Source organism: Sabethes cyaneus, chromosome 3, assembly GCF_943734655.1.
Source record: "Sabethes cyaneus chromosome 3, idSabCyanKW18_F2, whole genome shotgun sequence".
NCBI lineage: Eukaryota > Metazoa > Arthropoda > Insecta > Diptera > Culicidae > Sabethes > Sabethes cyaneus.
The window spans coordinates 128,652,166-128,679,679 of NC_071355.1; the positions used below are offsets into that span (position 1 = coordinate 128,652,166).

At 41.8% G+C, this 27,514-nt stretch overlaps 1 protein-coding gene across 1 annotated transcript in view; it reads left to right on the forward strand.

Annotated features, from left to right (window-relative positions):
- The window catches only part of LOC128740129 (muscle M-line assembly protein unc-89-like), a 159,244-nt gene that overhangs the window by 41,483 nt on the left and 90,247 nt on the right, over window positions 1-27,514 (forward strand). The window contains exon 3 of the mRNA XM_053835641.1: window positions 14,480-15,391. Within this exon, the coding sequence (XP_053691616.1) occupies window positions 14,480-15,391 (912 nt within the window). The remainder of the gene's footprint in view (window positions 1-14,479; window positions 15,392-27,514) is intronic.

The following is a 27,514-nucleotide window of genomic DNA, read 5'->3' on the forward strand; positions in this document are numbered from 1 at the left end:
ATATAATAAATTTTCACATATAAACATTTTTGGTTTTTGGCACAATCTCACCCCCGTGGCCCAATGTCACCCCGGATGGCGGTACCTAAAAACATAAACCACAGAAACGTGGGATATAGAAGCAAAACATCGTTCAAGCTGCTAAATACAGACTACATAGCCGAAAAACAGAACCTGAAAATTGCATATTACAGTCGGAAAGCATACATTAAAGTAAAAACATAAATTCAAAATAAATTTGGTGCCATTTGCTTGATTAGTTCTCGAGTTATGAAGGAATTTGTATTTCATTTGTATGGGATCTCCCCTTCTTAAATAAAGCAAAGGTTCTAATCCACCATAGAAAAAATCCCCCTCCCCTGTTAAAAGACGGATGGGTCTCATTATACCATAGAAAAAAAACCTGCCTTCTAAAACCCCCACATGCCAAATTTGGTTTCATTTGCTTGATTAGTTCTCGAGTTTAGAGTTTTGTTTTTCATTTGTATAGGAGCCCCCCTCTTATGCCCCCCTTAAAATTGCTCTCTTACCCCCTAAAAATTGCTGGTCATTTTATCTATCCAACGACATATAAATTGTTCAGTTTCGTTCAGTAGTTTAGTAGTTATTAACATTTGAAATCTTTCATTCAAACGTTACACTTGTATTTCCGTTTTCACAAAGTGCTACCCAGTCCCAGTATAGTAAACAAAGACGTAGTCCTACGTCAAAGGAACGCATTTTTTGGAATTAATTCAACTTTATCAAAGATTTTAGACAAGATTAACGCATTTTAAAAAATTCATTTTATATGGATCTTAAAGGCCGATAAAAAACAAAGAAATCATGGGGTTAATGATAACCATCGGTTGAAAATTGTAGAAGTTATGACCATTTTACTAAAACAGTCATGTTTGCGCATTTAAATATCATGCTTTTGCAAACAGCCCCTTACTTTAAGCTTTTACGCCTTTACTTGTCCACATACCATAAATATACCTCTCTCTCTCTTCCGCTCTCTCTCTCTAGATAGAGAGCTATCTATCTTTCCATCTTTCCTCTCTTTATTTTACAAACACACACGCATCAACAAGGTCAGAGCAAATTTTCCAATTATGTTTAACTGTATTTTGTTATATGTAGAGCAATTTGACTCATGCTTAGTATTTTTAGTATTTATTTATTCATATACTTGTAGCATGGGCTACGGGAATCGAGGATTATTTGTATCCCTGATGTAGTAATAGGATACCAGATGAACCGTTGCTTTTCAAAAGATGACACTTTTCTCAAAATTTTTCGGTTACGTATGTTTACCTGCCTAAACAATACCTAATCTAATATTATCTAATTTTCATAACTTCTGCCTAACTTTAATAAAAACAAACTTTCTCTATACCTCTCCATTGCATCTTACTATCATTCTTCCGTGAGCCCGGGAAGGTGATTTTGATACCGTGCGAGAGCCGGGAGCTGAATATTTTTGCGACATTTCAATTCAAAGAAATTAAATTTCGTGACATGGACGTGATTAACAAAAAAATATTTACCAACTATTTGTTGGTTCAAATGTCAAAGGTTATACCGCCTTTAGCGGTAAACACAAAAGAAAAAAGAAACAGAGATGAAAGAGAGAGTGCTGTTGCCAAGCTGAATAAATTTTTTGTTGCGCAAAATTGGGTTGTTTTCAATATGTACAATATGCGTTACCAAGCAACAACATCTGTTGTATTCAACAGGGAAACTTTGACAGTTTCAAACGTATTATCACACATGACGCATGATGAAACACTAGCGTCAACTTCTCTTTTTTATTTTCAGAAACTAGAGGCGGTATCCTATACAGTCTTCAAACTCTGCTTAATGCTATCTATGAACAAACGCCATTCAGCTGGGTCATAGGGCTCACCAATAGCCCCTTTACAGCCAAACAGTAACTTCGAATATCCCCTTTATATCCAAACACTAACAAGCATTGTCTTAATTGGCATGGCATTTATCGAATTGCTTGTCATGATCTATGGACACGCAAATGGAAACGCAATGAAGCAGTGAAATTAACCGGGGTTGTAAAAATATAGTTTCCACGGGCGTAACAGAGTTTCTGTGGATTATTTTCACGTTTAAACTCAGGCTTTGTTACGCTCATTTTTCTAACTGTTCTTACTATTTTGACTATTCTTACTATTAAATTCAATCACTCTTCAAGCACGATCATGAGCATGATATTCAAATGCGCAAATATTACTGTTTTAGTAAAATGGTCATAACTTCTACAATTTTCAACCAATGGTTCAACCCCATGATTTCTTTGTTTTTTATCGGCCTTTAAGACCCAAATAAAATGAAATTTTTAAAATGCGTTAATCTTGTCTAAAATACTTGATAAAGTTGAAATAATTCCAAAAAAAATGCGTTCTTTTTTGTGTTGTTGTGAACAAATTCTCAAATATCTACAGTACTATTATTTTTACAGAAAAATAAAGTTCAACTAATCGATAGCAAATTTTCTCCTCTAAATATGGAAAAAAAGAGATTTGAAATTGGTGCACCGTAGCCGGAGAAATTTGTGTTTATGTGCATGTACTTTCTTTCCTTAAGCAAATTTTAACGTTAATTCATATCTCAAAAACTATCCTCCTTTAAATTTTTTTGACCGCATTTTCGGATTCAGCGGCCAATTTTACATGAAAAATCACCTTCAGCTTACTGAGTTCACACTTTTTGTTTTATTTTGTTAACTAGTGTAGTTGTATCACTCCGCTGGTACCTATTGATCCGCACCACCCTGCTCTTGTTTTGTCACTGCCAGTGCACAACAATACTGCCATTGGAGATGCTTTTGGTGATGATGTGAGCAAATCGAACTATAGAAAAATCGATTTCGCTGCCCTGAATGAATACTTAACGTGCACTGATTGGAGTTCTCTATTCGTTGGTGAAGATGTTGATGAAATGGTTTCACCGTTTTGCAATACCATATCTCAGTGATTGAGTTTGCATTTGCCGTTTGTAAGACGACCACCCACCCGCATGGTGCACTACTCGCCTCCGACAACTGAAACGTTTACGCAACAGCGCCCAGCGTGCCCTTCGCCGTTGGAGAACAGCTTTGACTCGACGCAATTTTAAGCTTGCCAGTGATAAATACCGCCGTCTGAATGCTTCATTATACAAATTATATGTACTGCGTGTGCAATCCGATTTTCGGAAGCAGCCGAAAAAATTTTGGAACTTTGTCAACTCTAAAAGGAAATGTTCCTCTATCCCTTCCAACGTGTATTACGACGACGTTGAGTCGAACTCAATCTCTGACTCCTGCGAGATGTTTGCGAAATTCTTCGCCTCAGTTTTCGCTGATGAAACTGCTCCCGATAGTATTGCTGGAATTGCTGCAGCACCTGCTCCGGCCGATTTGGTGGACTTGAGTTTGTTTACCATTACTGCTGACATTTCCCGTCATTTGGAAACAGTCGTTCATGTTCCCGGTATTCAAATCGGGTGATCGTCACAATGTGAGGAATTACCGTGGAATCACCAGTCTTTCTGCATCATCAAAACTGTTTGAAATAATAGTGAGTAGCGTGATGCTGTCCTGCACTAGGAATTACATTTCAACGGCTCAGCATGGTTTTATGCCCGGTAGGTCTGTATGCACTAACCTGCTAGAGTTTACATCGATGTGTATTTCGGAAATGGAAGACAAGAAACAAGTTGATATCATCTATACAGACTTGAAAGCTGCTTTCGATAGAATTAACCATACAATACTCTTGCGGAAACTATCTCGACTCGGTGCTTCTCGACAAATGGTTAAATGGTTGAACTCATACCTCAGTGGCAAAGAGCTTCGTATAAAACTTGGATCCGGTGTTTCATCTGTGTTTACTAATAAGTCTGGAGTTCCTCAGGGCAGCAATTTGGGCCCATTGCTTTTCTTGTTCTTCTTCAACGATATTGCGCTGCTATTGGGTACTGGCTGTAGGTTAGTGTACGCCGATGACCTGCAGCTATTTGCCTCAATAGGAAATATAGACGACTGCCGCCGATTGTAGGGTTTACTTGATTTGTTTACGAGCTGGTGCAAACAAAATTGGCTGATTATAAGCGTTGCCAAATGTGAAGTTATGAGCTTTCATCACATTAAAAACCCGATCCTTTTTGGCTACACCGTTGATGGTATTGAGTTACGCAGAGTGGACCGAGTTAACGACCTTGGAGTTCTGCTGGACACAAAAATGACGTTCAATGTGCATCGTGAATCAATTATCTCCAAGGCATCACGGCAGCTCGGATTCATCTTTAAGATTGGTCGGAACTTTAAGGATGCCCACTGTCTTAAATCGTTGTATTGCGCCCTTGTTCGTCCGCTATTAGAAAATTGCAGCCTAGTTTGGTTTCCAAAGCAGCTAACTTGGAACCTGCGCATTGAACGTGTGCAACGGAGGTTTGTCCGACTAGCACTGCGACACCTCCCTTGGCGAAATCTTGACGACTTGCCCCCATACGCAGACAGATGCCGTTTACTCGACCTAGACACACTAGAACATAGACGCAAGGTGCAACAGGCATTATTTGTAGCAAAAGTTATCAATGGCGAAATTGACGCCCCTAACTTACTATCAATGATCAATTTTCGCGCTTCGCAACGATCACTGCGCTCGACGGGTTTACTGCAGACCCAATTTCATCGGACTGTGTTTGGATACAACGAACCAATTACTGAATGTGTAAGGACCTTTTCGAATGCGGAGGAATTGTTTGACTTTTGTGAACCGTCGCGCTTGTTTGCGCAGAGATTACGCAGATTTAATTTAGTATAAGATTTTATTCATGTAGACAAAATTTTATGCCAGATGAATTATCCCTAATAAATAAATAAATTTAAAGCATAAGAAAACCTTATCCTTAGCTGTAACCTCTTTTCACTGCTGCTTGGGGCTACACCACCACCAGCCATCTTATAACAAGCAAATTTTGGGTTATTTTTTTGACAAATAATAATCTTGTTACTATGCTGCATCAATATCCGGTCACTTAAGCAGATCATATGTCTAATATGCTCCGTAAACAATAACTTCGCAACATTCTAGTAACTGCATTGTACTATAATCAAATGTAAAGCATAAATTTGCAATAACACGTCAATTTTACAGAAGAGAAATAAACTGGCTAGTCTTGTTCCGGACACTTTTGAATCATTTTCCAGACAGGCAAAACTTTCTCCTGTTTTGTCTAAGAAATCTATGCCTATAACTAAACAACTAATCACTTCTAAAATGTAGTATTAAAAAATCATAACTTTATACATTTTTTTGACGTAGGACTACGTCTTTGTTTACTATACTGGGACTGGGTAGCACTTTGTGAAAACGAAAATAGAAGTGTAACGTTTGAATGAAAGATCTCAAATGTTAATAACTACTAAACTACTGAACGAAACTGAACAATTTATATGTCGTTGAATAGATAAAATGACCAGAAATTTTTAGGGCGCAAGAGAGCAATTTTAAGGGGGGCGTAAGAGGGGGGCTCCTATACAAATGAAAAACAAAACTCTAAACTCGAGAACTAATCAAGCAAATGAAACCAAATTTGGCATGTGGGGGTTTTAGAAGGCAGGTTTTTTTTCTATGGTATAATGAGACCCATCAGTCTTTTAACAGGGGAGGGGGATTTTTTCTATGGTGGATTAGAACCTTTGCTTTCTTTAAGAAGGGGAGATCCCATACAAATGAAATACAAATTCCTTCATAACTCGAGAACTAATCAAGCAAATGGCACCAAATTTATTTTGAATTTATGTTTTTACTTTAATGTATGCTTTCCGACTGTAATATGCAATTTTCAGGTTCTGTTTTTCGGCTATGTAGTCTGTATTTAGCAGCTTGAACGATGTTTTGCTTCTATATCCCACGTTTCGGTGGTTTATGTTTTTAGGTACTCGACGAATTCTCGTGTACTGCTGACAGAACGGCTCGGGAATTTTATAGGCATTCTTTGAAACTCGGTTACCAACCACTTGGCAATCTTTTCCGTGGGTGATCCGTTTCCCGTGATTATTTCCCGCATTTTCGTTCCTGGTTTGTATATTTTGGGTTGTCTTTTTATTCTGGGTAATGTAGGGTTTGATGTCCGTAATTTTCCGATACCGTCTCATAGCGCTGGTTGGCATTCTTTAATTGTACGATTAACTTGCTTAACTATTTCGGGTGGTGGGTCCGTTCTTTGTTGTCACCATTAAAAGAGCAAACAGTCTAATCGTTTCTGATCAAATGTGCGATTGTCTTTTGTTCCCGGCCTGTTTATGTTTGACTCGTTTCCTGACTTTCGCATGGCTGTTTATGCTATCGACGATCCCTTCGACAGTGACTGGGTGTAGTCGCGTTGACGCGTGAGCGTTAGTAGCAATAGGAGCATTGGGGCTCGGCGGGTCACTAGACGTGGCGGGAGCAACATTCCCCCCGGAACGCGCCGATGGTCATCCTGAGGTGTATGGTTAAAGACGCTCACGTCTATAACGGCGAGCTTCACGACCGTCTGCTCCTGGTTTCGTGGCTATAACCCGTCCTTTCGGCCAGCAGTTTCGCGGGAAGTTCGGGTCAGCAATTATTACGATGTCCCCGGTCTTAGTGGGTCTTGCTGGTTCGAGCCATTTGGTTCGGCGAGTGATCGATGGTAGATAGTCGCGTATCCATTGTTTCCAGAATTGGTTGGCCAAAGCTTGGGAGAGCCGCCATCAGTTTCGGAGCATTGTAGGATTGTCGTTGAGATGCACCCAGGGCTTCAATCCACTAGATGAGCCGAGCAAGAAGTCGTTTGGGGTGAGAACAGGCGAGTTGTCGTCTTCCAACGGTCTCCAGCTAGTGTGGGTAGTAGTGAACTCGGTCATCAGCGTTCCCGATCCAGACTTTCGAGAGCAGGCTTCAGTTCCTTACTAGCACCTCGAAAATTGGTCCCTTGGTCACTATAGATGACTGCCGGTGTACCCCTCCTACCTATGACGTTACGTAAAGCCAAAACGCAGGAATCGGTACTGAGTGTGTGTGCAATTTGCAAGTGTATGGCACGGATGGTCAGACAGGTAGCTATCAGCACCCAGCGTTTTTCTGTTCTACGGTTTGCGGAAACCAAGATCGGGCCTAAATAATCCACTCCCATATGTGTAAACGGACGAGAGTAGGCGGCCAGACGTGCTGGTGGCAAGTCGCTCATGGCTGGCGGTCGTGGAGTTGCCTCTTCGTTCATGCCTTTCTGGCATTGTTTCCGGATTGTATTGTAGACTGACTTGAGGCGGGGGATCCTGTACCGCTGTCTAACCTCGTTGAGGACAGTGTTATGGTTCTGGTGGTGGTACTTGCGATGGTAGTAGAGCAGTATCAGACGAGTGATGTGGTGTTTGCCTGGAAGGATGATAGTATTGACTGCATCGTAATCGTTCGACGGGCATGCACCGGTCCGGCCACGGATTCTCAACTGATCCTTCTCATTAAGGAAAGGACAGAAGTAGGCGATAGAGCTGCTCAGTTCCACTCAGGCGATTACCGTAGAGAATAGCAATTTCGTCAGCGTATTCGCTCTGCTGTGCGAGACGATGAAGAAAAGTTTCAGCTCTTATTAATTCTTGCTGCGTCAGCGGGCCACCTTTTCGTTGATTCGTGCTGATCATCTGCTTCGAGTTGCGTATGTATCGAAAAATGTACGCCGTGCTTCGGAGCATGGTTGTCCACGTTGAGAAGTTCTGCGGGTCAATGACAGGTTCTGTCGCGGGAGCGTGCGTTGACAAGTGAGCTCGCAGCTCCGTATCTGTCGCTCCACATCGAGGAGTAGCAGGCCAATCTGCTTTACATTTCCGAAGAAACTCTGGTCCTTTAAACCAGCGGCTGGAAGGATTGAGATCGGGATGGCGTGTCCATTTAGTTCCTTCGTCAGCCACGTTCTGTTTCGTTGGAACCCACCTCCACTGCTTCGCATCGGTAGTCTCCAGAATCTCGCTCACTCGAAATGCCACGAATGGGCTGTACCGGCGATGATCAGAGTTTATCCTGCATAGAACATCTCTGGTGTTGGACCAGAAGTAGCGCTCTGATATCTTCGTAGATAGTGCTTGGGCAACGCTGTTTGCTAAGCGAACTCCTAAGATGCTGGCTTGCAGCTCTGAACGTGGGATGGAGAGGAATTTTAACAGGGCAACTCGCGTTTTCGTGCTGACAAGTGCGGTTTCTACTAAGTCTCCTTCTTAGAAACGGAGATACACGATCGCTGCAAAGCCACTCTCACTCGCGTCGACAAACGTGTGCATTTGGACGTGACTCCCTGGGACGTAGATAACCTGTAACATCGAGGGATCTGGACGTTGGTCACTTCCGGTAGAACCTTCAACCACATCAGCCACTTCTGATGAATATCTTCTCAGTAGTATTCTCTTCCCCGACTCCTACGTTCTTCCCATTTGTCGCTCCTGCCTGCAAGGATGCTAGGACAGTCGTTGAGTTTGAGAGCCAGTTTCGCATTTCAAACCCTCCAACGGCGTGGATGCGTTTCACGTCGTGTGCCAGCCTCACAGTTTCTTCCTCTGTTTCTACACTGGCAAGCATGTCGTCCACCTGGTGTTTATTGACGATGGCGTCGACGGCTTGCAGGCACTTGTGTTCAAACAGCTTTGCGTTGGTGTTTTTGACGTATTGGGCAGTTGCGGGGGAACAGCAGGCTCCAAATGTCATCACTTGCATGATATATACGTCTGGGATTCCTTTCGTCGTTGTCTCTTTCCAGTAAATAGCTGGCAGTACTGATCTTCCAATCTCATCGATACCTGGTGAAACATCTCTCGTAAGTCTCCACATACTGCAACCCGAAAGTCACGGAACTGGATTAGGACTGACAACAGAGACACCAGCTGGTCGGGTCCTTTCAGCAGGACTGAATTCAGGGAGATTTTTTGCACCGTAGCTGCTGCATCCCAAACGCAGTCTCAGTTTAGCCGGTTTGTTAGGGTTATAGACTGGGAACACTGGCAGATACCACTCACGCGGTCGACGGATCTTTAATTCACCTTCGGTTAGCTTACGGACGTACCCCTTTTGGACATACTCGACCATTTTGCTCGTAGTGCACTCGTCAATACCTTGTCTGTCTCCATTCGCCGCTCCAAACATTCCCATCTCTTACGAGCCATCGCTTTACTGTCCGGGAGCCGTACAGCTTCATACTTGAAAAGAAGACCCGTTTCGAAATGGCCGCCTTTACGTGTTGTTACCGCTTTCAAGATTTCCATAGCACGCTGATCTTCTACGGAAAGAAGCGGCTTGTCGGGCTTCGAGATACCCATGCTATCGAGAGTGAAATAGCTTTTCATCGCTGCGTGTAGACTTTCGTCAGAACCTTCGTTACATTCGCATACTTGTACGGCATGGTAGCTGACGTGGCTACCGGGGTGCTGATTCGACGAGCAGTTCCCGAACACGATCCATCATAGACGCGATTTAACAGCTATCGGTTCAGAGGTTTTCCCCTCCCGACTCTTGAAGGCATGCCCCAGTTGCGCGTTGTCTAGTCCAATTAGAATTCGCGGATTGATACGGTGTAGGAATCGAAGGGACTCCCGGCCAGATGTTTATATCGATTTTGCAATTCGGATGCCACCAGAGTTTGTGGTCGGAGTCTCAGCTCCTGTATAGTCCGGACGTCTACTAGTTGATACTTCTGGGATGTGTTTCTTGCGGAAGAGATAGTCATGTCTACCTTGAGGGATTCGTTCTCCATTCTGCTGGCTCCACCAGTCCACTTCAAGCAGAGTGTTTTCTGTGACCCCTGCAATCCGAGTTCCTGCGCAAGTGAATGTTCCGTAAGTGTGAGCTCGGATCCGTCGTCGATGAACGCGTAAGTTTGAACCATCCTCGAGGGACCGTAAAGAACCACTGAAACAATCCGGAACAGTACATCATTCGTCTGGGCTTGATGAACGTTACAGCTGGTGCCGGTAGCGGCTTCCGCTTGGGAAAATCTTCTGGAGGCATCAGTTTTCTCAAAGTGTAGTAAGGGGTGGTGTAGGTAGATACATCCGTTGATTCATTTGTTTTGCTGTCTGCAGGTACCATTATGCTTGCGGAGACATTTACGGTACAGTTTCGTTTCACGAATTACTGCCCACTTCGACTCATAACTCAGTTCGGTAAAACGTTTGCATTTTGCGAGCCACAGGCATGTACCCTTGCAAGCAAAGCAATCCTTCGGCGCTTCTCGCCCTTGGCCACGCATATCTTTTATCTGATTTGCGGGAGCACCAGATCGATCGTTAGCTGTTTCAGAGTGAACGTTAATAAATGCGTCCTTTTCGCTGCCTTGGCTTCGCAATGCCGACATAACTGCGCTTGCGTCCTCCGCCATGGAATGAAGCCATTTACTGCAATCCGTGAGATTTGGGGCTATATTGCCTCGGGTGTATTTCGCCCAGTCTAGCCGCAATGTCGGTGGTAGTCTATCGACTAACTCGAACTTCAGTGGAGCATTGTACATGAAGTCCTGCACTCCGCATGCTTCTATCGTCGCTACCAGATTCAACCGTGAGTGCGAAGTTCACCAACCTCTCTAGCCGATCTATATCTGGGGATGGCAGGGAACGGATTTTGCTTATCGTTGCTTGGACGATTGTCTCCGGTCTACCATAAAGCATTTTTAGCGTAGCAAGCACTCCAGATACGTTGGATGGGTGTAATAACCGGCATCTTACCGCCTCCAACGCCTTTCCTTTCAGACACTTGCGAATCGCAACATGTTTTCCTCGTTGGAAAATCTACACATCTGCGTGGATGACGTGTACATTGAGAAAAACAGTGGCCAATCCTCTGGGTTTCCGGCGATCTCGGGCAGGTCTTTAGGTACTGCTTGTCTTGCGGCCAGCTGACTACGGTTGAGAACACATATTGTCTCTTCCGCAAGAGTCGGTCGGATTTTTCAATGCCGGGATCATTGGAGGGGATGGTCGCGGCGGAAGCTGCAGTTTTGACCTGGGCATTGGGGGCATGTTGTTAGGATCAGATATTTGATGGTTTGGAGCAAGTGTTGGCCGCGCCTGTGGTGTAGAACGCTGTACAGGAGCGAAATCCGCTAACGTATTACGCAATCCTCTTTGCGAGCATCGTCGGTCGGCGACAGCTGGCTGCACGTTGAACGCTGGGACCTCGCATTCTTCTTGCAACTCCTCTGCTACGACTCCCGAGTCCTGTCGTGCTCCGACTTGGTCTGTGTCTTTGACCCACTGTGAAACTTTAGACATCTTCTCCAAATCTTCATCGTCCAGGTCCGTCGCACTATCGCTATCGTGTTCTTCCATAATTTTATACTTCTCGTCCAGAAACGTTTGCTCCAACTTTTTCTGCTCTTCGAGTTTCTGCAATCTCAAATCCTTCTTCCGCTGCTCACTTCGTTTGCTACTTTTCTTTCCTCATGACTTCGCATCGCCAGAGTCCTTCGGGAGTGGATTAACGGCTTGAACCGTAGCATGAGTGGTTCCAGCTGGAGTTTTCTGTTCCACTGAACTACGCAAAGATGGACACACTAGGCAGAGCCAATTGATTTCTGCTATACCTTCTGTCACTTCCACACACTCAAAATGAAACCATCTTTCGCAACCATCACACTGCACCATTCTACTGTTATTTCTATCTGAACACCACTTACAGCTAGTGTACAGATCCGCGCGCGCTTTTCGTACCGGATTGCGTCTAACAACGACTTTTCCGCGAATATTAGTGACCGAGTTGACTATCGATTTAGCAGTCGAAGCTACTTGCTTCGGAATTGTTCCTTTTTTAATGGCATTTACTTTATTGGTAACGTCAACATTTACGTAGAGGGTAGGAAGGGGATTTCCGGATTGTGCCGGATCATTCGAAAAATTAGTAACTATTGCTGGAGTGCGCGGGGCGCCGTTTGCCTCATTCATCATACCCAATGCATCGCTCGTCGCGACCGCTACTGCACTCGTTGCACTTGCAGCGACACCGGGGTTGTTGATGGAAGCAACTGCAGCTGTGTTTACTTTCGAGATGGTTGCACTAGTCGGAATATTCGCTGATGAACCTGTCGTTCTTGCTTGCTCCGTCTTCCCGACGATCAGCGAAAGTTGCGACATCAGATCCTCTTTTACCAGATTCTGATTTTGACCTTTTGCCGGACATCTCACAATTGGGCACAAAAGAATTTTGTAAGATGTTGGTGCGGTAAAAAACGAATGCTTAATTTTGTGAATTTATTCCAGAGTGTATAATCCAAGGAACGTAGAATTACAAAATTCCTGAATGGAGGAAGTTAAATTTTGTAAATTAATTCTAATTAATATATATAGTAATATTTTAGCTCACTTTTGGTGATTCGTTTCCGCGTGTAGTAGAATGAACAATGGAAGAAATGTACAGTAGATATTTTATCGATCGTGTCGCTTTAATGAGCGGGATCTCGCGGGAAGCTTTACTATTTGTCCGCCTGATCTTTGAATGTAGTTTATATTAGGATTATTGTCTAAGTTAAAGGGGGGCCCAGTAGCCGCAAGGTTACCGAGTCTGCCTTAACAAGCGAGTGGTCGTGGGTTCGAATCTTAGTAGAATCAGGCCATTCGATGTTAAGTGACTTTGGCATGGGTTTATTCCCAGGCCCCTCCTTATCCTTCCTTCTGCATTCTGCATTTACTAACAACGAAAGCCTCTTGCCAGGGCAAGTTATAAAAAGCGGTACTTGCTTGAGGTGCGAATGAAGCCTCTTGTTCAAGGGCAAATTATAGCTTGTTCCGCTTCCTGGTTCTAGGAACGAGATAGGTGATGCATAAGTAGCAAGGAACACATACATACACACATACACACCTTCATTCTGTGCTGAACTCTGCTTTACCGACCATGAAGCCTTTAGCCGGGGCGGGTTATAAGAATGATACTTGCTCGAGGTGCGAATGAAGCCTCTTGTCCAAGGACAAATTATAACTAGTCTCCGCACTACCTGGATCTAGAGCTAGATTAGTTGAAAAGTGGTAAGAAGCGTAGAGGGAAAAAGGGGCACACACACCGACACTTTAACGGATAATAAGCAGTTCGCTCACTCTATAGCGATACTGTAATAACAACGAAGTGCGGAACAACACCTGGATAAGATCACAATAGATCAAAATGCTGGTCGTAGTGATAATATCCACACACACAAAAAAAATAAAAGTTAATTTTAAGCACTCTCATTTCTCACCTTAGATAAGTCTACTAGACATAAGGTAATAGGAAAAATATAGTTTTAGAACGCCTTCAAATTAGCAATTGGCTGTGAATAAGCGGGGCGTAGGTTAACAATTATAGTTTCACTTAATCTTCAAATATTTCAGTATTATTATTAGGCTTAAGATTATAAATTCACTAGTACCTAATAGTTTAGTAGTATCGACACTATAATTAAGCAGATTTAGCGTAGTTTATCACTTATTTTACAATGATTTAGCAGAATATTGATATAAAAGGGCAAACAGTCTAATCGTTTCTGATCAAATGTGCGATTGTCTTTTGTTCCGGCCTGTTTATGTTTGACTCGTTTCCTGACCTTCGCATGGCCGTTCGTGCTATCCACGATCCCTTCGACAGTGACTGAGTGTAGTCGCGTTGACGCGTGAGCGTTAGTAGCAATAGGAGCATTGGGGCTCGGCGAATCACTAGACGTTGCGGGATCAACAACCACTTTAATCAATGACACCGTCTCAATTAATTAAAACTAACCTTCTTTGTTGATACAAAGCCTAAAAAGTTGGTTTCTTCGTAATTAGTTCCCAAAACCTTAAATCGCGAAAGCACTACTTTTTAGTTATCTGAAAAAACTCGCAGAAAAAAGACACTGTTTGACACCAACGTTACGTTTGAATTTTTTAAAGTTATTTCGCGCAGCCTACTTAACCACCGATTATGTTGAAACGATCTTCAATATATTTGCAAAGTAATCCACATAGCTACACCTAATAAGTTGTATGTATTATTGCTTATTGAGGATAAATTAGAGAAGGTGTCCGGATATTGGTACCGTCCGGATTTTGATGCAGCATGGTATATACTTACTAGTTTTTTCCATCACCCTCGTCGCCAGATGTAGCGGGATATAGTTTTCAGAGAAACCAGTTGAATCAGTTCTAATAAATTTAAACTTGATTTAAGAGATCTCGCGCGACGCCAAACTTACACGTCTGCTCTATCCAAAAGCCTGTCTCGGGTCCCGCTTCTTTCTCTCTCCTCCCGCCTCTATCATTCTTCTCGCCGTTCACACTTCGACACTCATTCTCTCTCACACACACACTCACCTGCTTTATTTTATCGACAACACCAAGAGTGCGCCACTACAGCCAAAGTCCTGGTTTTCGGTGCAGACATAAATAGATTTCTTGACTCAGAGGACCGTGGTATCTGTATCATTATATTAAATGAAATATTTGTTACCTGCGAAAATTTTCATGTTTTAAATTTCTTATTTGTTCCAGAATATTATGATCTACGTTCTGAAGACTTGGTCCTTGAAACTCAAATTTATGGTGTGCCAAATCCTGAAATTCAATGGTTTAAAGATGGCCATGGCATTTCATACGACGATAAATGCATGCTTAATCGTGAGCCAAATGGAAAGTATCAGTTGCGCATACACAAGCCGCAGCCGGAGGATTGTGGTTTGTATGAATGCAGAGCTAAAAATAATGATGGTAATGCAACGATCAAACACGAAGTTAAATTTAATTCGAATCAACAATTTGTGTACGCTCATCGAATAGAACACGTCGAAAAATTTAAAAGACAGTCTGAAGAAGAATTAACATTTAGTAGTGCAATACACTTATCGAATGTCGAAAATACTATAACCGCTAAGGAAGTTAGTGAAACGCTTGCAGAAGGCAACTTTTTAGTGAAGGAAAGTGAGCTTCCAGACTCAAACGATAATCCTATTGAGCACGAGCACGAACACGAACAACCAGTTGAAATTGCTAAGCAAAAGCCAATACCTCGGAAAAGAGCTATGCCTAGGCGTCATTACGATGAAGGACCGTTAGAACCATTTATAATTCGAGATTCTAAGAAAAAGCTCACGTGGGAAACAAAATTGAAGAACATTACCGCGCAGGAAGGAAAAACAATTAAACTTGTATGTATTGTTGTCGGACCTCAACCACAATATAAATGGTTCAAAAATGGTAAACCGCTCGTATGGAGTAAAAATGTAATTAATTCATGTCAAGCTGAGTTCGGTTGCGTCGTAATTAAAAATGTTAGTTTATTGGACGCTGGACAATATACAGCGCAAGTCAAAAATCCCGACACTGAAATTGAATGTAGCTGTAACGTTATTATATTCACAGCAAATAAAGAAGTTCAAACCGCTCCCACCTTCACAAGAATTTCAGGTAACTATTAAGTATATAATTTTTTAACGTAGAACTACGGTTACGGTTACGGTACGGATATTCTGTAATTGTATGGTCGAAGCGTTGGTTTTGTTCCTATTCACGAAATGTAAACACAAATTTCAAGATGCCGAGCGTTTAGCGTTAATTCTTTGCCAAAACCTTGCAAAATAATAATTAATTTAAGATTCTGCTTAGTTTTTGTTATCACAACTACTAGTGATTGGCGCTGCGCGGAGTAAAAATCGAGCAGTTGTAGCTTCGTACAACGGTGAAAGAGTTATACAGTCAACCAAAAAAGTATTCGGACAGCAGCGCATAAATTTTTCTTTTAGTAATTTTGCACAATATTTTTGCAAAGAATGGTAACACATATTTTTTAAAACAATGTTTAACTAAAGCATATTTAGATGCACAACAAAAATTCGAGTAAAAGCTTTCCGTTTTGAAGATAGAGTACATATAGTTTGAATTGCCCAAAAATGCAGCCAAAAAAGTATTCAGACAGTTAACTATTAGTTGAAACAAATGTCCTTTCTCGCTCAGTTACTACCTTGTAGGACCATTTACATTCTTGGTGACCTGTTTTAATCTGTTAACAATTTTTCAAATATCCCTCTGCGAATTGCTGACCATTTTTCACAAGACCTCGGTTTAAGTCATTTTAATATGAAATCGAATGATTTTTCATTATAGAAATGAAATTATTTAAAAAGATGTTCAAAAGGGTTCAAATATAGACTGAATACTGATGTTTCGATAGTGCTAGGACAATTGTATGGTGCCTACCGCTTACAATTATCGACAGTATGTTTAGATTCAACATCCCGGTACAATATATATGTAGCACACAATTACAATTTTGCTTTAATTTCGCCTAAAATTATTCAGATAATTGAGTTTACACTTAGTTCTATCCAAAAATTTATATCCTTGCTACCTCGGAGCTTTCCATGCGCCCCAGCAAGGTATGACGAGGTTGTACACGGTGACAGACATACAATTGTACAGGTACAACGCTGGTACAATTGTATGTCTGTCTCTGGTATATAACCGACTGTCAAAATGTCTTGCAATCTGATTGGTCCACCTAAAAAGTATTGTGTGTGTGTGAAGGTAAACAAATTGATTTACTGTTGTTCATCACAGTGCTAATTTACCGTTTTTTTACGTTTTCTCGGATTTTTTCTTCACTGCAAACTACTTAACGGACGCATCTTGTTGCATCTCATCGGTGTTTTTTGGAGTACAACAATTTCCCGCTGTTATCAGTGAAAAATCGAAGAAAATCTACACTTATCTGTTGAAGCTTGATCGTGCGAAAAAAAAGCAATGGAGTCGGTTTGCTGTGCTTGTGCTCGCTGCTTAGAGGAGCCCGATAAAATTATTTGTAAGGGCTTTTGTAAGTCTTCTTTCCACCTTAAGTGCGCTCATGTATCTGCAGAATTGCGAGACACTATTGCTGCAAGTACCCATTTGTTCTGGATGTGTTCAGCTTGCTCTAAAATGATGTTAAATGCTTCTTTTCGTCAAGCAATATCATCCACAAACATGGCATTTCAGTCAACCGTCGACGAGCAAAATAAGGTGCTGGATGAATTAAAAAGAGAAGTCGCCCCCGCCCTAAACACTATACTCGAGCGAACGCCGCTGCCAACTACACCAAGACTGCCAAGATCGCAACACACATTAAACCTGAGAAAAAGACCACGTCTGTTGATTCCGGATGAGCCACTGCAGCGCGAGAATACTCTTGAAGGTACCAGAGATATTGAACCAGACGATGCAATACCGTTGGCTGCTGCCCGTAAAGAACAACTATTCTGGCTGTATTTTTCTGGTTTCGATCCGCAGGCATCAGCGCAGCAGGTCGAAAAACTTGTCAAAAACCACCTGAACACTGACCAGACTGTGCAAGTTGTTAAACTAGTGCCGAAGGGGAAATCCCTCGATGAACTTTCGTTTGTATCTTTTAAAGCTGGCGTTGAGATTCATTTGAAGGAATTAGCACTATCTAAATCGACTTGGCAGAAGGGAATTACTTTCCGACAATTTGACTTCCAACACACTTCGAACACAAGCGCTCCGTTTCGATTCCTACCGACACCAGGAACAAATCAATCGTAGTAATGCATTAGTGCCACCTTCCGCCTATCACCGCACAGAAAATTCTACCGTCAGAATCGAACGACCGACAACACGTTTGCACAATCGTACATCATGTCCTGATAGCCGCACTTTGATCCAAGACAGACGAAATCAAATTAATTCCGCTAACAGTTTTCGATCACTCACTGTCTACCAACAAAATGTTCGTGGTCCTCGTACAAAAGCTAATAATTTATTGCTAGCCCTGTCTCAGAGTGACTACGACGTCATCGCTTTCACAGAAACCTGGTTGAACGACGATATCTACAATTCTGAATTGGCTCACAATTATGAGCAACATGCAATGTGTGTGCAAAAATTGAATGATTTGGCGGGTGATCGAAATCTAGTTTTGGTGGTTGGAGATTACAACCTTCCACACTTATGTTGGGCACACGATGAGAATTTAAATTCTTTGCTCCCGATAAATGCATCGTCCGAACAAGAAGTTGTTGTTGTTGAATCAATTTTGTCAACTGGGCTATTTCAAATAAACAATATAACTAACTTCAATGGCAGGCTTCTCGATCTAGCCTTTATTAGTGATAACAGTCGTGTGGAATTGTTGGAACCACCGTTACCGCTGCTTGCAATCGACCAGCACCATCGCCCCTTTGTAATAATATTTGAACTTGCTGACGAGAAGATACATACTTCTGATAGTGTGGACCCACTTGCTTTTGACTTTAAGCGATGCAATTTTGACATATTTAACAATCTAATTGCGGAGACCCGTTGGGATGAATTTCTTGCTGGTTGCAATATTGATGAAGCTGTATCACGATTTTATGAGTGCATATATGGTATACTAAGGGATGTTGTCCCGGTGAAGCAAAAATTTTGTCTGAGTGGTTGTAAAAAGCCGTGGTGGAATAATCAACTTCAGCGTCTGCGAAATCGACTCCGTAAAGCAGGTATCAGGTATCAGGTATCAGCATCTTTGGCTCGAGCAGCACGTTCCTCACAATCATGTGGAAGATTTGTGCCTTGCCCATCTTGCCCGTGTCATCATTTACCTGATGAGGACGGGAAGGAAAACAGGAGGAATAGGAAGGGGTGGATGAGGAATTTGGACAAACACAAACATATATATACCGAGAGATTTTTGTACCTCCGAGGGGATACTGCAATCCTTGGTAGTTAACTTATCAAAAGTACACCCCCTGGGGGGTATACCCATGATAAATAAGAGCTTATAGCTCAATACCACTTTCGGTAAGGAACATCAAAATGTCTCGTAATTTTAGTTTCCTAAAATCCGATTCATTTAAGACGTAGGATCCAAAGATCCTATGACGCAATTGTGCTACTGCAGGACAGTTGCAAATTACGTGATATGGTGTACCGTAGTCGGATTCACATAAATTACAATGAAACGATTCAGCTCGCTGAATCGTAGCCATATAATAATTTAGTCTGCAGTGACCAGTCAGTGATCTGACAAGAATACTGCAATTTACCTTTGAGTGTTGCAAAAGAAATTTCGCAACCTTCTCACAAGGCTTAACAATGAAACTTTTCGTTTGACGACAAGTTTCAAGATTTTCCCAATAACGTACATGTTCAGATGAAAACGAAGATCGAATCTTTTGTTTTATCCAACATGCCGCAATTGGTAAAGCAGGTTCCGGTCCGAAAACCGACTTTTCTGCTCCAGATCTTGCTAGTTCATCAGCCCATTCATTTCCGGTTATACCAGAATGGCCAGGAACCCAAACCAGATAAACGGCATTTAGAATGCTTAGTTCTTCTAATTGGGTGTGGCAGGCGATGACTGTTTTAGATTTAGAATTAGCCGCACAAAGGGCTTTTATAGCGGCTTGACTGTCAGAACAGAAGTAAATAATCTTGCCTATCAGTTCTTTCTGAAGTGCAAACTGAGCTCCGCACATAATTGCAAAGATTTCAGCTTGAAAAACGGTGCAGTAACTACCCAACGAATAGGATTCCTCCAATTCCAGCTCACGGCAGTAAACACCAGCACCCGCGCGACCTTCGTACAAGGAACCATCGGTATAACAGACCACATAGTCGGAAATTTTCCTTTCCATGTAGCCTGACATCCAATCCTCTCTAGGAGGAAAGTCACTTGAGAAAGTCCTATACGGGAAAGTACGCATGAGCGTTACATCGCTAGGAGCAAGGGCAAACTTGTCCTCAGCAACAATTTGCGAGCACAATCGAGTATGACCAGTGGAACCGTTCACAGACTGCCAAAGGCCAATCGCGTGTAGTCGATAAGCACATATTAGTGCCTCTTGCTTCAGATGGAAGTGTAGAGGTTTAATATTGAAAATAGCTTCTAGGGCGGCAGTAGGAGTTGTAGTAAATGCACCAGACATTGCCATTAAACACATCCTTTGAAGATGGTTTAGCTTTGTCTGGACAGTCACAACTTCCCCTCTCTGCCACCATACAAGACAACCATACGCCAGTATTGGTCTGACAACGACCGTGTATAACCAGTGTATGTATTTGGGTTTAAGCCCCCAAGAGTTGCCAATTGCTCGTCTACATTGCCCAAAGGCCATGCACGCTTTTTTAATTCGGAAATCAATATTTGTGGACCAGTCAAGCTTGGAGTTGAGAATCAACCCCACGTACTTCACTTCGTTCACAGCATCAACATCCGAACCGTAAAAGCGCAAAGCGCGAGCTCCATTGGTATTTCTACGTTTTGAAAATAAGACGATAGATGTTTTGCTCGGATTTACCGAAAGTGCAGTTTTTCGGCACCACGTTTCCACGACGCGTAGTGCCTGCTGCATTAAGTCAAATAATGTGCTTATGCACTTTCCAACTACTAGGATGAGATAGTCATCCGCAAAACCATATGACGGATAGCCTAGACCATTGAGTTTCCTCAATAAGCCGCCCACCACAAGGTTCCATAAAAGAGGCGAAAGAACGCCACCTTGTGGACATCCACAAACACTTTGCTTCCAAATGCTTGCTTGCCGTAAGGACGAAAAAAGCAATCGGTTACTAAGCATTTGTTCTATCCACTTTAAGATTATTGAAGGCACATTATGATAACGAGCAGCCTCCAAAATGGAAGCTAAAGATACGTTATCAAACGCGCCTTCAATATCCAAAAAAGTTCCTAAGCAAGATTCCTTTTGTGAAAAAGCAACCTCAATTTTATCCACCACATCATGTAATAAAGTGGTTGTAGACTTGCCACTTTGATAAGCATGTTGTGCTGAATGAAGAGGAACTTCTACTAAGCTTGTTTTGCGGATGTGGTGATCAACAATCCGCTCAAGTGATTTAAGCAAGAAAGACGTTAGACTGATTGGTCTAAAACTTTTTGCTTGCTCGTATGTCGCGCGTCCACCTTTAGGAATAAACTTAATGGTTATTTCACGCCATTGAGTTGGGATGTACCCAATAGCAATACTACACACAAACATCCTTCTCAGAATGTGTTTGAAGTACTTGAATCCTTTTTGCAGTAGAATAGGGTATATTCCATCTGTTCCAGGAGATTTGTATGGAGAGAAGCTGTTCACGGCCCACTCAATCGCTTCAATTGTGACAAGTCTCCGAGCAAAAGCCCATGAGTCTAACCCACCTAAAACGATTTCTGGATCGTTTCGAACTTCAGGTTCCACACAGCCCGGAAAGTGACTATAAAAGAGACATTCCAGGATTTCATTGTCATTCGAACAGTATTCACCGTTCGAACTTCGAATGTTATTAACCTGATAATCTTTCGATTTTGACAGTATTTTATTAAGTCGACTTGCCTCGCCGAAACTGGAAATGTTGCTACAGAACCTGTGCCAGCTCGTGCGTGCTGAAGATCGTAGAGCCTTTGCATAGGCTTTCCGGGCCTGCTTGAAAGGCTCCACGCCATCCCTCCGACGTCTATTCCAGGCTCTCCTGCATCGTTTCTTTAGTTCCGCGAGATGAGAGTTCCACCACGGTGTTCCTCTAGTCGTTTTAATAGTTTTTAGCGGGCAAGCTACTTCAAAAGCTTCCGCAATAAAAGATGTTGTGACATCTACAGCCACATCCAAGTCGTTCGATGACTCAATCGTCGGTTCGAATCCTTGAAATTTCGTCGCCAGTTCCTCCTCAAAGAGTTCCCAGTCAGAAAATCTCGGATTGCGAAATGTTGCAGCGTTCAAGGAGACACCCAAATGATCATAATATATAAAGCAATGATCAGATATTGGTGTCTCATTTGAAACATGCCATTGTGCCAACTCATGACTGATCCTGTTAGAGCAGAGTGTTATATCTAACACTTCCTCTCTACCAGCTCGTATGAAAGTTGGACAATTGCCAATGTTGAGTATTCCATCAAATTAGAGCCTCTCAGATTGATATCCGAGCTGCCCCAAATGATGTGATGGGCATTGGCATCACTGCCTACAATGAGCGGAAGCCCATTAGATTGGCAGTATCTCACCACATTTCTGAAATCGTCGCTGGGAGACGGTTCATCGTGTGGTAAGTATGCAGAATAGTAGACATAGCGCCTATGGACATCATCCACGACGAGTTCTACTGTGACTGCACAAATATCTCGAGTAGTAACTCAGAGATAAAGCATGCACTAATTGACCTATGCAACAATATGCATGACCTGGGCATCAAACGAGGATTTGTCATACCAGTTTTGCTGAAAACAACAAAGTTCTGGTTTCCAATATCCGTAGAATGAAAGTACCCCTTGCGAAAATATGGCTCCTGAACCAATGCGATGGTGACAGAGCCATTAAAAAGTTTTTCGCATAAATACAAATTTGTTGCCCGTTTGTGTTGAAGATTTATTTGTGCGACTCTAACTATTTGACTAGCGGAGTATATGCACAAACAATCTCCAACACAGATCAGACAGCAAATTGTAAGCGAAGCCAATTAAGTTGGCCAGAACGCACTTGGCGTAAAACCCATAAGGGAAATTGGGCAGGACTACTATGCTGTTCCCACGAAACGCAAGGGACAACAAAGATCGACCGTACCAGAGCCCCGCATGGCACAGTAGGGGCAAGATGCCCAAAGCACTCCGTTCGCGACTGGCATGTTTTCACCCCTCCAGCCATTCAGTCATCGGAACGGAGATAGACCTTAACTTAGGGGCACCTGATTTACCGACTCCCGGCAGGATCAGGTCCCGTGGCTCAATTTTTGCCCAAACGTACAATTCGGCACCAACCGCCAAAGGGCGTAAGTGCAGATTGTGTAAAACAGACCGCTTAAGAGTCTCTCTCTCTGTGCTAAGCCAGCTGAGAAAATAACTCTCTCCCGGTGTGCTCACACCCCGCAGCCGTGCCCTCCGAAAATCCTGCGCCGAACTGCATGATTAGGTAGCCGGAAACCACACGGCGAGTGTTCCACCTTCTCTGTCTGCATACGACAACCAAAGGTGCGCAACTTTGGCTACCGTACCCCAGCCGGCACCTCGTGGAGGTAGAGATAGGAGTTAGAAAACAGAGGTGATATATTTGCACATGTTCACTCATTTGCCAGCCTTAACAATCTAATTGCGGAGACCCGTTGGGATGAATTTCTTGCTGGTTGCAATATTGATGAAGCTGTATCACGATTTTATGAGCGCATATATGGTATACTAAGGGATGTTGTCCCGGTGAAGCAAAAATTTTGTCTGCGTGATTGTAAAAAGCCGTGGTGGAATAATCAACTTCAGCGTCTGCGAAATCGACTCCGTAAAGCAAGGAAAAAGTTTTTTCGATGGAAAGATGAAAGGCACAAAGCTTTGCTGCGTGACATAGAGAGTGAATATAACTCTTTGCATGCGCATTGTTTTAGCTGTTACATTCGTCGCATGGAAGATAACATCAAGCATGACCCCGCATCGCACTGGACCTATGTGAAAAATCGGAAACAGCAAGGCGGAATCCCTCATTGTGTGCACTACAACGACAGCTCGGCGGAGTCACCACTGGAGTCAGCAAACCTATTCTCATCCTTCTTTCGAAGTGTGCAAAGTAATAACCGACCACCTTCGTCTGAAGCGTATTTGAGTAGTTTACCTTTGTTTGATTTGAATATGCCGTTATTCAACTTTTCTCAGAGCGACGTGGTGTTCAAGTTGCAATCAATTGATGTATCGAAAGGCGCAGGACCGGACGGACTACCACCGCTTCTCTTCAAAAACTGTGCTGCGGCACTCGCTATTCCGACAACGATTATTTTTAATCTATCTATGTCGGAAGGAATTTTCCTGAGTGTTTGGAAGACTGCCGCAATTACACCTGTCTATAAAGCAGGGAGTACATATGACGTCAAGAATTATCGTGGTATTTCGATTCTAAGCTGCTTGCCGAAGGTATTCGAAAGCCTTATCCACGATTCACTTTATCCAATGGTTTATCATACGATCTCGGAATATCAGCATGGGTTTGTGAAAAAGCGTTCAACGATTACTAACCTGATGTCGTATGTTTCTACGTTGACGAATGCACTTGAGAAGCGTCAGCAGATCGATGCTGTCTATGTGGATCTCGCTAAAGCGTTCGACAGGGTACCACATGCCTTGATGGTAACGAAGCTGGTAAAGTTGGGATTTCCTGAATGGCTGACACGGTGGATACTGTCGTATCTTACCATCGCAATGCGTTTGTGCGAGCAAATGGAACAGGGGTTAGACAAAATGATCGGGACAGGCAAAATTTTGATGAAATTCAAACGGTCATAACTTTTACAAAATAGAACATTTTTAGATGAAACGAATTGCATTCGACGGGGAAATTTTCCTAGTTTTCCAAAAATGCTTCAAAATTTGCAATAGTCAGCGGACACCGGAGATATTCCGGGTTGTTTGGAGGCATGTCAAAAACTGATTTTTTAATCGCCTGTATCTTTTTCTATCATGGACATTTATTAATTTTCATATTTTATCCCAAAACTAGATTTCATTTCCAGTCGATTGGTCGAAAAAGAACGGAAATCCGACGAGAAACAACCAAGATATGGCCATTTTAGTGAAATCGGTTCTGGAAATGTTGCCAGCAATGTCTTACCTTTATGACCATTTTAAAACATGACAAACACCATTCCAATATGGATGTCAAACTTCAAGAATTTACGAGAGTTGAAAATCTTGAAGTTTGACACCCATATTGTCATGATTTCGAATATTTCCAGAAACGACCACTTCCGCCGGGGTACCTAGAACCTGCTACAGGGTTGCCATGGCACGCTGCGAACCTGGAAATGCTTCCAGTGTCAATGGCTCATAAAACCTTAACGTTTGATGCTTATATTGACATGATTTGCGTCATGTCCTAAACTGGCTAGAACAATAGATGTTACTAGTGGTGATTTTGCGAAAATGGCCGTAACTTGGCTGTTTCTCGTCGGATTTCCATTCTTTTTCGATCAATGGACTGGAAATGATTGATATGAATAAATTTCCATGACAGAAAAAGATACAAGTGATGAAAAAAATCAGTTTTTAACTTACCCCCAGATAACCCGGAATATCTCCGTTGTCTGCTGACTGTTGCGAATCTTGAAATATTTTTGAAAAACTAGAAAGATTTCCCCGTTGAATGCAATTGGTTTCATCTAAAAATGTCCAAGTTTATGGAATTTATGGGCGTTTCAATTTCATCAAAATTTTGCCTGTCCCGAACATTTTGTCTAGCCCCTGTAGCTCTCTTCTTTTTGAGATGAAATCAGGTTTGCCCCAAGGAAGCCACCTTGGCCCACTGCTGTTCAATCTTTTTGTGAGCGATCTGTGCTCCACTATAAAATCTCCAAAGTTGATGTTTGCTGACGACTTTAAATTTTACCGGGTGGTAGCATCGACAGATGATTGCTACGCAATACAATTCGATATTGATTCGCTGTTGAATTGGTGTACACTGAACGGCATGGAAATTAATATACAGAAATGTAATGTGATATCATTCTGCAGAAACAGACAGACTACTTTGTTTGACTATAGAATGCAAACAGTCAGTGTCAGCCGAGTCCATTCTGTAAAAGATTTAGGAATTCTCCTCGATAGCAAACTATGTTTTGCTCAGCACGTTGCAGTTACCACTGCTAAAGCATATGCACGGTGCTCCAAATAGCGTTCCCAGCTAGCATTTTCGTATGTATAAAAAAGGTAAAAATCAGCATTACGTTCAGATATACATGCTAAATAAATCGTATTTCATGCGCAAAATTGGCATATCCGTACTATTTTGGAGGCGATATACGTAATTACGAATAATTTTGAGCGTTACGACTATATAAGTATTTATATACGATAATATTCGATTAAGCGCGAGTCGCTCCGTACTACTCTACGATTTTGTGCTGAAAATCGTATGTATGTCAGTCATTATCATTATATACGACAGAAAATCAACTTGATCCCACTTTATCCAGCTTTAGTTACGATTTCGAGTTTGTTAGGAGATATTTACGATAGTTTTCGTACATTGATATACGAGTTGGTGCTAGCTGGGTTATTATCAGAAAAAATTCTCCATAAAATCCGAGTATACCAGTCGATTTGTATTACTTTCCACCACCATCAGTCAACATTTTAAAAAAATCGTAGGCACAGTTTTGGAGAAACGGCCATTTAATGTCAAAAAGGCGTAAATCTCGTAGAAAAAGACAAAATACATATACAATTGTGCTTATTTTATCACACAATGATTTGAAATAATCATACTGCTGTCATTATCATAAAAAGAACATAGTAGGCCTTGTTCTGCACTACAACAAAAGTTAATGTAAGATTAATGTTTTTGAGATAGAGTAAGGTGGGGCAAACGTCCGATTCAAGGATTTATCAGTGCCGATTCCGCATAATTTGACAACATTGATATGGACTTGACATACTTTGATAGCTTAAAGTCCATCGTATACATTTACTATTTACGAATCATAATTGCAGAGTGAAATGGAAATGCTCAATTAGTGCGGTTTGGATGTTTTATTTCGTAATACGGGAAACGCAATATAAACATAGTTGAAGCAGCATCTCACATTACTCAAGCATCTCTTTTGAAAATGCGGTGAGAAAAATTTACAAAAATATATTTCTATTTTATATAATTTAATCAAATCTCGCCAAGCTCTAAATGGCACAAAAGTGCAATTCAATTAGTGTATTAGCAAGTGCACTAATTTAATAAATTCAAACTTCGAACTTTTGCCTCGCGGTCAACGCACTTTTTCCGTGCTAATTTGGCAAAAGTGCGATTCGGCACCTGATCAGAAAAATGATGATTTTTAATACTATTGCTCCAGAGGATTTATAGCTGAATGTAACGATGTTGAGTTGTTTCATCAATATTAAATATACTTTACTGTGCTTTATTTCATGAAAATTGAAGACAACTTTAAATGTCGCACTTATGCCCCACCTTACTTTAACGGATAATCACGAAGAAAATCGTAGGAAAGTTTTACGAAAGTTTTGCTCCGTCCGTGAATCGCACTTTACCTCGCTAGGCGCTTGACGGGGTTTGATTAAATTATGGAAAAGCGAAATATATTTTGTAAACTCTTTTCACCGTATCTTCAAAACAGATATTTGTTTATTTGTTTATTTACAGTATTTCCATCTGACAATGATGTCTTAATGAATTTAAAATTTAACTAAAATAATAACGACCTAATTCTACACAAAAAACGTTTAGTTGGTTCGTCAAAATCATAACACTCTTCAACGGCTGTAAATGTGCGAATACATGCTGATATCGGTTCATTATAGCCAAACACGGTTCGATGAAATATTGGTTGCAGCAACGTCGTATTTCGGAGAGATCTGCCTGGGACACGAAAAAGATATGCGAGTGATGTGAAACACTGCTAAAAAAAATTACATCAAAACCGCCCTAAAATAACATTTGCAAATAACTCAGCAACTATGCTTCGTAAGCAACCAAAGTTTACGTTAGATTCAAGCTGTCAAAGTAGTCACCCATTAATGCCAATGTAGTCATTTTACTTAGAATCTGCACCGATAAATCTTTACTTTTAATTCAAAACTGT